This window comes from Buceros rhinoceros, unplaced genomic scaffold (genome assembly GCF_000710305.1).
Source record: "Buceros rhinoceros silvestris isolate BGI_N320 unplaced genomic scaffold, ASM71030v1 scaffold10003, whole genome shotgun sequence".
Lineage (NCBI taxonomy): Eukaryota > Metazoa > Chordata > Aves > Bucerotiformes > Bucerotidae > Buceros > Buceros rhinoceros.
This window is the reverse complement of record NW_010404227.1, coordinates 50,760-65,397: the sequence shown is the minus strand read 5'-3', so window position 1 is coordinate 65,397 and position 14,638 is coordinate 50,760. Positions and strand designations below refer to the sequence as shown.

General features: G+C 39.5%; 1 protein-coding gene across 1 annotated transcript in view; it reads right to left on the bottom strand.

Annotated features, from left to right (window-relative positions):
* Positions 1–10,419: 10,419 nt before the first annotated feature.
* Positions 10,420–14,638, bottom strand: part of LOC104490962 (neurexin-1) — a gene marked incomplete at both ends in the record, with an annotated part of 48,792 nt that continues 44,573 nt past the window's right edge. Inside the window, one exon of the mRNA XM_010133314.1 lies at positions 10,420–10,539. Coding sequence (XP_010131616.1) covers positions 10,420–10,539 — 120 coding nt within the window. The remainder of the gene's footprint in view (positions 10,540–14,638) is intronic.

The window sequence follows — 14,638 nt, the reverse complement described above, 5'->3', positions numbered from 1 at the left end:
CTTTTAATATGGAGTGGGTTTCCCCAGGCTGGGACTTCATTTTGCAGTTGCCTTTATAAGCAATCAGACAATAAAACCTTGTGAAAATCCTTCAGCCCTCAGAGTACTGCTTCCATCAGTATTTTTTCCTACTGTTATTACTGACTCTGTTACCTTCTTTCATAATTTCCTAAAATATCTAAGCAGAAAATAGCTATGAAGACTTCCAAACACATCAGTATACAAGATTCATAACCCTAAGTCAAAATGACATATTGAAGGATCTTAAACATCACATGTGGTACTGAAAGACTAGGCTATGTGCTAAGAAAATTGTAGAAATTTCATTTGGATTCACTGCTGGTTAGGTGGAGCTGGCAGACCAAAAGTGGTCAAAACCAGGTACAATACACATCATGCAGCATGGGAACAAAATCATGAAAGATGCAAAAGTGTCTGTATAATGTATCCTTCTCTGTGCCTTCCTTGCCAGTGCAAGCTTCCAGTCTCAGCTTCTGAAGGAATTACACACATCCTTAATATGGGCTCCAGGAAAACCTCGATTTACCCACACAGGATTCAGGTCATTTTGTTTACTCTGCTTTTGATGGAATGGCTTTTTTGTCTCAGTTTTCTGTAGCGCCTGGCAAAAATAAACACACAGAAGGCTCTGAAGATAGTATCCAGCTACTAACAAAATCGTGTTTTGCAGTGGGCATAGGAGTTCCTCACATGTATGTAGTTACCTTGAATCTAGCCTACCTATCTGTCAAGGCAGAATACATGCTGAGGAGGATCAGGTTGCCTTAGTAACCTGAGTCCAGATGTACAGACTTCAGAAAGACTGGATAATTTTATCTTTCTGAGGCACCGTTGTGCATCGTTGTGCTATTGTACTTAAGTATCTTCCACATAAAATAGATATATATTTCCAAACTCCCCATGTACACTTTGAGCTATTCTCGTGCTATGGGTTTTAGAAGACGCTGCTTCGGAAAGCTTTTTGTTCTTCTTTCTTACCATTGCAGATGTCATCTATTAAAAATACTGGAACTTACTCATTGCATTTTTTGGGGGGGTTGTTGGAGAGGAATGACTGACACCATTACAGAGCTAAAACTTCTGCTCCAGCTGTGCCATGTATAGTGATTAATCCTCCTCAGAAAACTACTAGTTACCTAAAATTGATTTTAATATACGATATTGTTGGAATGTTCAGAGAAAGCTGTGAGGAAAAAAGAGTGACAGCACTCATCCAGGATGCTTATTACTACGAATAGCTTTTGGCTACACAAATTTCAGGCCTGAATCGTACATAGTATGCTATTAAATTCTAATAATTGAAAGTTCTAGAGAAAGGGATCTAACGATACCCAACAGAACAATTTTAGTTCCATGAGAATATATTTAATTAACCCTTAATCATTTTCACCTTTATGACACTGGAAACACTTTTAGGATTTGATTTACAAAATTATTATGCCATTAATAAGACAGAGATATTATTGACGTACCAAAATCCAATTTAATTACTCCCTTGATTCCTCCAGAGGCAGAGAGAATCTTGCAATTTTCTGACTCTATGTTCCATTTCTAATATTGTGAAATAGAAGGTACCACCGAGTAGGCCAGAAATGTTGCATAATTGCTTCCATCTGAGCTACAAGCACAATATAACAATGTAGTCTGGCTACCTTGAAAGTTCCTTTTTGGCTTTTTCTGTATGAAGTATCCCAGTTACAACTGTTTGTTGGAAATATTCTCACATGCAGGAGCTTCTACAATCACTGTCTAATAACTTTCAGTTAATTTTTTTAAAGGGGTAGTTAGTAATATATATAAGACAATGGAAATTACTTAACTATTTTAGGCATGGATAGCTCATTTGTCTACTCCAGAATTTGTATGTAAAGAAGAAAAAATTCTAAAGCTTGTTTTCAGACAGTCAAAAGCATGCCTGTTAACTAACATAATTAATAAACTGATCTGTCTTAATGAAAGCCCAAATTTACATACTACAAAATCCACATGAAACAGAGGACAAAAAAAAGTAATAGAGCTGGGCCATTACAACCTTGAAAAAAAATGTTATCTGTGAATCATGCTCCACAGTTCAGGCTGGAGAAACCTGCGCTCCCATATGACGTCACGGGAGCCTGACAGATCAAGGTGCACTTTATCCTGATTAGGATTCCAATAAAACCAGAAGTTCAACGAAAAGTAATCTTGGCCCACAGCCATGGCTCGCAGGCAACACTTCTTGCTTTCCTTGCTCTTTTTACAGTTTTTCCAATTCTCCTGAACATCTCAACATTTCTGCATTTTCAAAACTGTGTGCAAAGTCCTGCTTCCTTTGAAGTTTACACAAATTAGGCCATTGAGATTTGTCACCAAAAATTCCAGATATTCATTATAGAGAGACATTGGATAAGATAAGCTGAACAAATTGAGATTTCTTCAATTAGTTCATTCGAGCAGTGTGCCCTGCATTGTAATTTTATGTGCAGCTATCTTTATTTCTCCTGTGTACTGTGAGCCTCTGTGGCAAAATAATCCTATGAAGTATTTAGACTGGTGTGTTATCACGGATGGATCTTTTATTTCTCAGGTACTGGAGGGGAAAATCAAATGTGCTTTAAAGTACTCTGAGGAATTTTCTGTCCCTTTTCTTAATAGCAGGTTATATATTTATTGGTAGCTGGAACTGCTAGCCAGGAATACGTAATAGGATTTTGGAAAGTACTACTAAGTGGTTCTTATGGTTAGTTTATCTTTCAGACACTTGTTTAATTAAGCTTTTTTATTTTGTATATATCCTTCTCACAGAAGTAGCATTAAGACTGATCTTACACTCCAAGTATCAAAAGGTCCTAAAGATGCAGTATCCATAACACTTAAATCAACTAATGACTGTGAAAGAAATTTATGTGGTAAAATGATTTAAAGCCGTTATTTGTGTAATACCAGACTGATAATGTAAACAGAGATTATGTGAATATCACCCTCTGATTTGCATTCCAGAAGGAAGATGTTGTGAGAGGAGAATGACTATCCATTGTCAACACCACACGGTAATTTAGAAGACCGTAAAAAAGTCAGGGGTATTGATAAGAGAAATTAATACTCCTGTTTTTTTCTACACTATAAATATAACGCATGCTTCTTTTTAAAATACATGTACACATACATGGCGTTAAACACTGCAAATCTAAAGAAAGACAGGCCTACACTTCTTTGTGCAATATTAAAACACCTCTCCTTGCATAGGGATTACTGCGTAACTGCTAATTACATATTAACAGAGTATTAGCATCGTCTCATTCAGTGCAAGAACATGCCTGTTTGGACCAGAGTTCTGCAGTGAAGAAGGTTTGTGTTTACAAAACTGTTCACCTGATGCAGAAGTGGAATGCTGACTCCATATTTAGTGCATTTGTGGTCCAAAGTATAACCTCAATACTACTAAATGCATTCTCCAAACACTACACTGAAGAGAGAATCATCCAGTTCCTCCTGGAATTTTCATAATGTCAAATACTCTAATACCCATATTTGTCATAAACGAATGTATTTATACAGTGCCTAGTTTCTACCACCCTCAGTTTCAGCCAAAAGAATCCACTGTTCTGTGTGTTCAACCTGAGATAATTAGGATTTGATCTTCTGGAAACATATATGCTTCGCTCCCAATTTTGAGTGTGCAGCATGTTGCAAATCAGAACACAAATGACAAAAAAATTACAAATACTTAAATATTAGTAGCAGATCCACTGTCATTTAATGATTTTCCTTCACAAGTCCCTACTGGCTACCCGTTCTTGACCCTAATACATTGGGAAATGGCTTCCAGTCAGATTTTCTCCCATCACCTTTTTAGTGATCAGGATGAGACTGACCAGCCTGTAGTACCAGATCCTCCTCCTTGAAGACAGGAGAAATATTTACTTTTGTCTGTTTCTCAAGAACCACTCCCAGTAGCCATTGACCCCCTGGGAAATGGCCTTCACGGACAAGGGAGCACAACAGAGCCGGCAGATCTTTAGGGACGCTTTCCACAGAGCACAAGAGCTGTTGGTCTCCAGGACTAAGAAATCAGGCAAAAAAGGAAGAGATGGGCATGGCTGAGTCAAGATCTGCTGGCCAAACTAAAGGGTAAGAAGGAGCTGCACAGGCAGTGGAAGCAGGGACAGGTATCCTGGGAAGAGTATAGGGACACTGCCCAGTTGTGTAGGGATGCAAGGAGCCAAGGAGCAGCTGGAGCTGAACTTGGCAATGGATGCAAAGAATAATAAAGGCTTCTACAGGTATGTTAACCAGACAAAAGAAGGTTAAAGAGAGCATACCCCCTCTGGTGAACATGACTGGCAAGCTGGTAACAAGATATTAGGAGAAGGCTGAGGTATTCAACAACGTCTTTGCCTCAGTCCTCACAGATAACCTCTCTTCTCACAAGCCCTGAGCTCATGGACTGCAAGACGGGGACCAGGGGGGCAAAGTTCCTCCCCACTGTCAGTGAAGATCAGGTTCGTGACCTGCTGAGGAACCCGAATATACAGAATTCTGTGGGACCTGACAAAACGCATCCCCAGAGTCCTGAGGGAACTGGCTGATGTAGTTGCCAAGCCACCCTCCATGGTATTTGAGAAGTCCTGACAGTCAGGTGAAGCCCCCGGTGACTGGAAAAAGGAAAACATTGCACCCATTTTTAACAAGGGTAGAAAGGACCCTGGGAACAAGTGACCTGTCAGCCATACCTGTGTGGCTGGGAAAATCGTGGAACAGATCCTCCTAGAAGCTATGCTAAGACACATGGAAGACAGGGAGGTGATTTGAGACAGCCAGTTTGGCTTCACTAAGGGCAAGTCCTGCCTGACCATCCTAGTGGCCTTCTATGATGGAGTGACTATACTGGACAGGAGAAGAGCTATGGATGTTACCCGTCTGGATTTCTGTAAAGCCTTTGACATGATCCCCCACAACATCCTTCTCTCTAAACTGGAGAGAGGTGTGTTTGGATGTTAATGTAATTGTTCTGTATCAGGAGATTAGACAAGGACTTTAAGGAGGGCCTGCTAGGAAAAAGTGGAAATCATCTGCCAAGGTGGGCAGAAGCATCTTTGCCACAAACTGGCAAACCTGGTGAGGACAGAGCCTGGACTAGAAATGGTGGGGACTAGAGATGACAAATGACAAGAAAGTGATGAAGTAGTGGAGGGAGTGTGATGGGAAAACGTGGAACTCTGCCCAGGGACAACTGATGACCCAGCTGATAGCTTATGGGTTAGGGTTAGAAGACAGATCAGAGTTAAAAAAAAATCTAACCATCACCATACATAGCCTTAGCTGAAAGGCAGTATCCAATCAAACATGTTTTATGTGAACCCATTTTGTAATATTGACGCAGTTTTCTCTTTAAATGAGGGAGTTTGTTTTTTCTTGGTAAAGAGCCAAAATCAAACAGGAGAATTTAAAAAAAGAGAAGTTTGTTACTCACAATGGTTGAGGATGTCAAATTCCTGGTCAGAAGAGACTGTGAGAAGTTCTAACCCCTCAGAAATGGACTAATGGAAGTGCTGACGTGGTGTTAGCTATACCGTCACAAGTACACCACCAATGCGTTATTCCCTATGGTAACAATGTTGAAGCTGCCCTGTAATTTGGCACAGAACATTTCTACACTAATGTAATGTGACAATGTTATTACGTCTGCTGTTTTCTATGCCATAATAGCAGTATTTGTTTCCACAAACATGCCATTACACTCACTAATACGGTTACACTTAAAGACTGCCCTAATAAAAGCACATGTAAACTTAGAGGAAAGAGACAATCTCTTACAGATTTGTTTTGTTTTATGAGAGTAATTTTCAACCCTACTCATAAAAACGCTGAATTCCCTGGGAGTATACCTTCCACTACATAACTGACTGTTAGAAATAGTTACAACATTCATGATGTATTTTCTCAGTGAAGAGGCATGCAGCCATTAACTGTCCTTTTAGTACAGGTTCTATCTAATATAATCCCATATTGTAGGAACAACTGCTACTGATCTGCTTTACACTTCTCAGCGTAACACTTCTGTCTATCATCTCTAAAGAGCACTCAGAATCTCCAAGTGCCCCATCACATCAAAGGAGAAAATTATAATCTGTATAGCATCTTGGGGGTCAAAACTTCCCCCGCCTTGTTTATCTTCTAGTAAGTAGGAGACTGCAGCACACAGAACTACGGCATCACCTCTGCCAGCATGGAGGCTTACAGTCTACGGGGACTCCATACTCACTGTAGTGTCGTACTGAGATTTGCAACTAAGCAAAACTTTTACAGATTTAACTGTGTGTGTTCCAGACTACAGATGCAAAACAGTAGCCTTACCCTTGGCTGGCCAGGTCATCTTCTGCTTGAGTACATTCCCTAAATTTCTCTTTCTAGCTGACACTTGGAGGACACTCTTGGACTGGAGAAGAAACAACCTGCCTCACATGGTTCTTATATTGAGAGAACTTTTAAAAGAAATCTTCATTCTAAGTCGTGCACATTTTCACCTGGAACAGCACAGGAGTAGTAATTTGCTGTTTATAGGCAAGGTTGAAGACACTTCTTGCACACCATATTAGTAGGATGTATTATAATATATTTCAAGAAACTATTTCTGTCATTATTTCCTCCAAACTCTCTTTTGGAAATTAAAGACAGGAACGATGTACATGGAATATTTACATTGTAAAGCATAGAAACAATGCACGTCAAATCTTCATGCACTGAGTTCACTATGGGAAACATGCTGAAAGTATCTACTCAAATGCAGCAAGGTAATTTGTGCACACTTATGCAAATTGCAGAGGATATAAATCTGGGAGGAGTGGTTGATAGACCAGATGCGTGTGCTGCCATTCAGAGGGATGCTGAAAGCTGGAGAATTGGACTGCAGGAACCTCGTAAAACAAAGGAAAATGGCAAGTCTTGCACCTGGGGGAAAATAACCCAGGCACCAGGACTGGCCGGGGCCTGAACAGCTAGAAAGCAGCTCTGCAGAAAAGGATCTGGGTGTCCTGGTAGAAACGAGTTGAAAGTGAATCAGTAGTGTGCTCTTGTGGCAAAGGTGGCCACCAACCTCATAAGCTGCATCACGGAAAACACCACGGAAAGGTTGAGAGGTGAATCTTCCCCTCTACTCAGTCCTGTAGTGATGCATCTGGAGTACCAGCTCCTAGTGCTGGGCTCCCAGCGCGAGAGCAGCATGAGTGTACTGGAGTAAGTCCAGCAAAGGGCCACGAAGGCTGTTAACTCTCACCTGGAGAGAGGCTGCGAGCAGGGACTGTTTAGCCTCTGGAGAAGAGAAGGCTCCGTGGAGGTACTACCAGAGTTTTAGAATAGCTCATGGGTGGGAGTAAAGAAGACAGAGACAGATTATTCTCGGTGGCACCCAGTGACAGGACAAGAGGCAATAGGCACAAACGGAAATACACAAAATCTCATTTAAATATAAGGAAAATGTTTGTACTGTGAGGATGCCTGAGCACTGGCGCAGGCTGTCCAGAGAGGCTGTAGAGTCTCCATCCTTGGTGGCATTCAAAATCCAGCTGGATGCAGCCCTGCACAACCTGTACTAGATGAGTCTGCTCTGAGCAGAGGGGTTGGACTAGGTAATCGCCACAGGTCCCCTCTCACCTCAGCCATTTTGTCACTCTGGAATTTCTACTCGGATATGTTCCCTAAGAACTGGCAGAACAAAGCAATGGGGAGGCATGGTGGATTAATCCTGGCTGAGGGCCAAACTCGTGCCCAGCTGCTCGCTCACTCACCCTGCTCTGACCTTTGTGTGTTCTCTGCTCTTTCTCACTCTTTCTATTCCCTCCTCCTTCACCTGACTGGCATTTTGGTGAGAATGGTGTACTCTCTACGGATGTTTTCATAGAGGTGCCATCAGTCTGTTTGAGGAACTGGAACTCAGCTGTGCCCTGCGGTGGGTCTGCTGGAGCTGGCCCTGCCCAGCATGGGGCAGTCCTGTCTTTTGTCACTGAGGCCACCCTGCAGCCCCTCACTGCCAACACCCGGACGCAGACATCCAATACAGGGCAGATGCAAGTCTCCATAAGCCGGGTACTTTTACCCAATTCTCTTATGACCACTCCGATAACAAAAAATCTCTAGCCATGAGATTTTGATATCCTGAATATGCAATTTTACATAAAACAAATGTGAAGTAAGACGAGGGCCTGTCTGTGTAACGATAATGGGTCAGATGTCAGATGCTGTGAGCCAGCGTTGCTCCGTGCACTCTCTGCAATGGGAGCACACTCACACACACCGCTCAGGAACAGGCCTGCACCCTTCTGAAGGGGACACTTGTTTCAGCAAGAAGCAGGTGCTGTTGCAGACCTGTCACCGAGATAATCATTCCTCTTGTGAAGAGAATTTGTCTTACTTCAGTGCTGCAAAAGTTTAGCCTCTGGAGCTCAGCCTATGCAAGTTGCTAAAAACTGTAGTAACATCTCGTCATTCCTCTTCCCATTATGCTCTTTCCAAACGCAGCAGAGAGCATCTAGATGACACCAAGATTATAACATCATTTCTGCCTTCCCTTACATATACAGTTATGAAAAATCTCTCATTAGATTTGCTTTGTAGATTTCTGGTATCTGAAATAATCTGAGGCACCAAGATAAAGTAGAAACCAAATGTATTATATTTACCAGACTCTATATCCAGGATAAAATTATATTTCATGTTTGCAATAGAAAGACATTAAAAAAATATTTGTCTTGGAAAAAAAAAAGTATTTTTGGCAGCCATGTACCAAAGGTCCTCCTTTGCCATCATCAGAAATAGTGTTGAGAATTATCTGATTGTGTGCAGTGGAGTCCGTAATGTTACCATACAAAGGAGCCTTCACAGACTGGTAAATATCTTTCTTATGTAAGTTCATCAGTTCACTGAATTTATGAAATAGGTGTCACTTGAAGAAATAAGTCATAGAATATTCCAGGTCCAGACATCAGTTACTAGTAAAACAATTTTAAAAAACAGTTTTTCCTTTGCTAGGTGTGGAATATACAATTTCTTCCAGTTTTTAGTTACTTTTGGAAGAACTCAAAGATCACAGAAGAACAGAAATAATAACTTAAAAGTAAAATTGAAACACATTTTCTCCCATAGCAGACAGGGTAGTCATATCTTTAAAAGTATGTGTTCAGCAGTATGACTAATCACTCACGTTGCTCACGTTGGGAAAGGCAAACCGACACGTGTAAAGTAAACCCAAACCATTGTTCAAATTACTGGAAGTTTTTTGATACCACATTTCACTTTTACCATGACAGCAACTGAAGAGAAACAGATTGAGTCCTTTCCATAGTTTTCAAACACAGTCAAGAGTAGAAAAGTAGAACTTTCATGAGAATAATTAATGTAGCTTTTGCACATAATTAATTTTCTACCCGTGTGCTGGATAAAATTTCAGCCAAAAGCTTTCCAGATTACAATTATTCTGTTATTTTAGGGTTTGTCCAAGAAGGTACACCTCGCTGTAGAGTGCAGGACCAGAACAAGACATAAAAATCCAAAATACTCGACTAGACAGTCATACCACCACTTTCTACCATCAGTCATTCATTCAGATAAATGTATATGAATAGAAATAAAAATGCTAAGCCTTAAAGAAATTCCCTGTTCATATGGATGCAAAATACATTTGGATATTTCAAATGTGACAATTTAAAAAGAAAACTCAGTAGCTCACTTTAATCAGTTACTGTCGATCATTATGGCTCTTGCATTACTATTCCACTTCCAATTCTGCATAATTCTGCTTAGATCAATAAGGCTAGATTGGAATAAAACTAGATTATGACACTGGTGAATCAAGCTCCTTATTTGACATGTTTAAGCTTTTCCTGAAAGACCAGATGGTTGGTGTATGTTATGTAGCTTTATTCAGATGAAATTTGAAAGAACTAAAATACCCAGCATGCTTTTATTATTGGCATGCTTAGTGTGTCACCTAGAGAAATCTACAAAGGGGGATAATGAGCCTTGTCAACTGCTGCACAGTAATTATAGCCCTCGTGATATAATGCTACAAAATTATAATATAGCTTAAGATAATAAAATGTAAAAGGTTTTTCAATCAGGACCTACCTCCACCCCCCCCCCGCCAGAGGAAGGGGAGTATTTCAAACAGGTAACCATCAGTATGTTAGACATGCAATCATGTGTAACAAAACCAAATTCTGTCAGCGTTTGATGCTGCGCATTGTCCAAAACTTATCCAGTATATTTTATCTATGTTCTTCCCACAAGCCTTGCAGATTTTCACAGGGTTTGCCAGTTCATTAAAATGTCTAATCCTAAAATAATATAAAGCTTCAGACCCTTGCTTCAAATATTGCCTTAAAGCTCTCGAGTGTCCAGATCAGCATTTTTTAGCATACTTACGGTCATTGCATAATGGTCCACTAAAGGAGGTCATACTACAGTCACAGCTGAATCCATCCCACTGCTGCAAGCACACTCCCTGGTTTGCGCATGAATCCTCTTGGCACGTTGTGCTGGGGCCTGATGAGAACATACAAAAAAAGGACTTGCACTTTGTCTTCCAAGGAAAGGTATTTCTCAGTCGATCACATTTACTAATTGCCAACATCTCAAATCAAATGAACAAAGAGTTACCACGTAAAGTTGCTGATAAACTTGCTGATTTCGTAGCAGCGTGTAACATTAAAAAGTTGGTTTTGCTTTAGTTTTAAGACTGATATGTCAAACACATAAGAATGCACAAACTGAAGCAGTTATTCCAGGTACGGAGGGAACGTTAACATTGTTGCAAGTTATTTGTTAACCTCGTGTCAGACCATTAACTGGCTAAATGTTTTCTAAAGACTTTATTATTTTTTCCTGTAAAAACATTTCAAGCAGCAAAGCCAGATGCCATAGAATGCAAAGCTCTAGGAGATGAACATAAAGACTGGAAAACTAAAAGCAAAGCAAAACTTAAAAAAAAAAAAAAGAATCTAGACTATACAATGCTTTTAATCCCACAAATTATTTTAAATGATTTAGGTCTGAAATTAAGAGGAGTTTGGAATTCTTTGGCAGGAATGTTGGCAAGTACTGATTCACATGCTTCAGGGCTCCCATGCAGGTTCCTTTTTTAAGGGGAAATGCAGAAATTCAGCTACTAATGAACTGTCATGCCAAAATGTGACATACGCATGAAAAACACAGCTACTCTATTTCTAGAGAATCATAACTAGACTACTGAATTATAAAGCAATTTGAAAAGGAATGATCAAAGCACTAAAGCAATCACTATACAAACATATTCAAGACTGAAAGCCTTTATGCAAGCTATGGTGGAAAATGAAGGTTCACGTAAGCCCATTGTTTTAGAGGTGTGAAAGACAAAATCTGAGACAAACGAACACACTTTAGTTCTGAAATGTACAGAGCATTTATTGCAGAAATCCAACTGTGCATGGGGGGTTTCAGTCTTGTTCGATACACACAGGGCTATCTACCTTGCAAATCAGCTTTCATCAATGCAACTTTGTCAGCAAAATAAAAAAGCAAAATATATTAAATGTTAGTAAGCAATATTGAAATGGCAGCAAACACAGAAAAAACCCATTCAGATTAAAGTGCATGCTGCTGTTAAAGAGAGAAAGAAATGCCATATAATGCAAACAAATTAATGCTAATAGCCATAAATCTTCAGGCAAGCCAAAATAAGAAAGCAGTAATTTGCCAGTATTTTACTACAAATATAATGGTTAATTGAGCTGATGACATGTAATGAAGGAAAATTAAAAGGTTTTTTTTTTTTTCTTCCTTGGATAGATATGAATGCATTAGCAGAGTAAATGCATGGCTGAATCCTGACTAGCCATTTGTCATGTTCAGATACGGTGAATTCAAGAATAATTAACGCCGTCACCCTCTGTGGTTTTTTCCCAGCCTTTTCTTAGTGAATGGAGACTGAAATACAAACCACAAACTACATATTACTATGAGCTCACAAACATATGTCACGCTGACTCTTGACACTACAAGGAAAAATTTGGTTCTAGGATTATAAACTTAACCTAAATTGTTTTGGAGAAGACCTATCAATATCCATTTAAAACTTCCACTGCTAGTCACTGATAACAGGGCAAAACTGCTCCAAAGATTAATTAAATACAACCCTTCTTTCACATTACAGCTCCATCAAAGATCACAGTGTGGGATTTTCTTACGATTTGCCAGTATTTTAGAAAAATCTGTGTGAATATGTTTTAGGTCAGTTCAGTAGCCTCTTGCTTTAACGCGGCACTGCTCGAGCACACCCCTGAACCGGGGGGTGAACGGTCACCAGTGCGATTAAGGACGAGAGGAGCGTACGCGGCATCCTTGTTTTGGCAAAGCCATTAACTGTTCTATTTCATACAAGTGATTGTAAAATGCCACCTATAACTTATTTACTGCAGTAGGAAGAGAGAGCAGAGTGGTTTCCTTTTCTTTGGAGTTTTGAGCCCAGAAGTTTAAACATTTGGGCATTACATCACCCTTTCTTGAGCTGGGGATTATAATGACAGAATCCCGTAGCTGACAAGACAAGACACATTTTTTTTCTCACCAGATTCTGCTACTCAGAAACTTTACAAAGATGAAGTGAAAATATCTGTAGGTGTTTAAATGTTATATATTCATGCATTTATTTACACTTCAGTTATGCAATGTTAAATTTCCTCATCTTTGCAGAAGTAGAGCAAAAGTCACAAGGACTTAAAAGTATGTAAACTGCAGGACCCTATAGGCATGTTAAAAAGTGCATGTTATAACACATATTTGGAAAAAATATAGATATTTTCTAGTTAAACCCAGGGTGTTCTGGTTCTTACGAAATTGATTCTTAGTAGTTTTGGCTTATCTATAGTAGTCAGTATTCAAAAATTGCCATCAAAACTAGCTTACATGTCAAAATTTCTTTTAATAAAAGAAGGGTTGGGGTTTTTTTTAAGAACAGAGGAGAGCTGTTTAATGCCGAGAATTACTATAGTGTCTACCATGATACATTCATAATTTCCTATGGATATTACAGAACTAATCTATTTAGTAAAAATACTGTAAGAAACTCTTCTCAAGCACTCACCTCTTGATTCACACTGAATTTAAATATTCTAATTTACTCAGTCTTCACTGCAGTCTTTTTAATTGACTGGATCTGGTCTCTCATTTACATTTTTCTTATGTGAGGGCTTATATACTATATATTACGCAAAAGACATTATTAAGTAGCATATACAAAGTTTTACTACATATTGCAGAAACAAATTCTGTATTTCACCACCAAAAATCTTCACATATGTTAATACTTTGAAACTTTCCATATAGTTCATTTAACGTACAAATTACATTCTATATGCACATGCATGCACACAATGCATTTTCCTCCTAGACGAATCAAAACATGTTTTTACCACTCTCTAATTTCTATAATTCTGCTTTAAAGTGTGTAAAGAAAGTACAACAGATTTGGCTACAGAAAAACAGGGCTGACACTTTCAACCTGGCTCTGGGGTTTGCTGTTAACAATCCGAAGAACTAGTTAGCATATTTATGCCTCTAGCTGTTAGTTTCTATCTGCTCTAACCATTGAAAATTTGTCAACAAGGTGGATTCAGCCAAGTGTGAATTATATCCAATGCTCAATGATAGAGAACAGAGAGATCTATTTGCCTGTGGCTGAAACTTTGAAATGCAAGTCTTACAACTTGCCACACCAATCCTATGCGTGGGTTCACACAAAACGTTACAAAGGAAGGATTTTTAACATGCACTTACAACAGTAAAGTTGTGAAGTTATTGAGAAATATTAGTGTTTTAAGAATAAAATCCTATTAGGTAAAATTAATTAGTAGTACATTATGGCTTCATAGTTACACAGAAAAGAGAGAAACAGCTTTCACCCCAGTTTGGTTTTGGTTTTTTGTTTTTTTGTTTTTTTTTTTTATACCAGAAAGGTAGGGAATTCAATTCCTAAGAGTCTGAAGAATGCCTCACTTCTCAGCAAAGACTTTGCAGCAGGCTGACATCTTAACAAAGGACATATCCCCACAAGTACACCAAGCTGTCCTTCGGATTGAGAGTTGTGGCGACTTACACTTCTTTGAAATTACTTCTGCTGCTGTATCCCGAGCTCTTTGGACTCAGCATCTCAGGGAACTTACAAAGCTTGTGCATCCCACTGCAGTGTGAGATAGATACACAACTGCTCAGCTGCCTAAGGGTGGAGACGGTCCTGTCTGTACACAGCAGCAGAGTTACGGGTGGTTTGAGACAAGGAACTACTGGGAGGCACCTAAATTTGCAAGTGACTTAAATCATGTTTTGGGTGTCAGAACATTTTTCGTACTTCTGATCCACAGTCTGCAGACAAGAGACTGACAGATGGGTCAGACAGGCAGACTCAAGTCAACAAGTGAGATGGAAGAGTTAACTTGCTGGGTTAAGCAGAAAGGTTGAAAGGGAATATTTCATTCCATGCTGTTAAAGATTTCCTTCTGCGGGCAAAAAACTTTTGATGAGGCAGTTCTCTGGAAGCCAGGCAGCACAACTGGTTTCACCATTTTGCTTGTGTCAGGTGGTTTTGGTGTCGGAAAAAAAGTGACTCTCC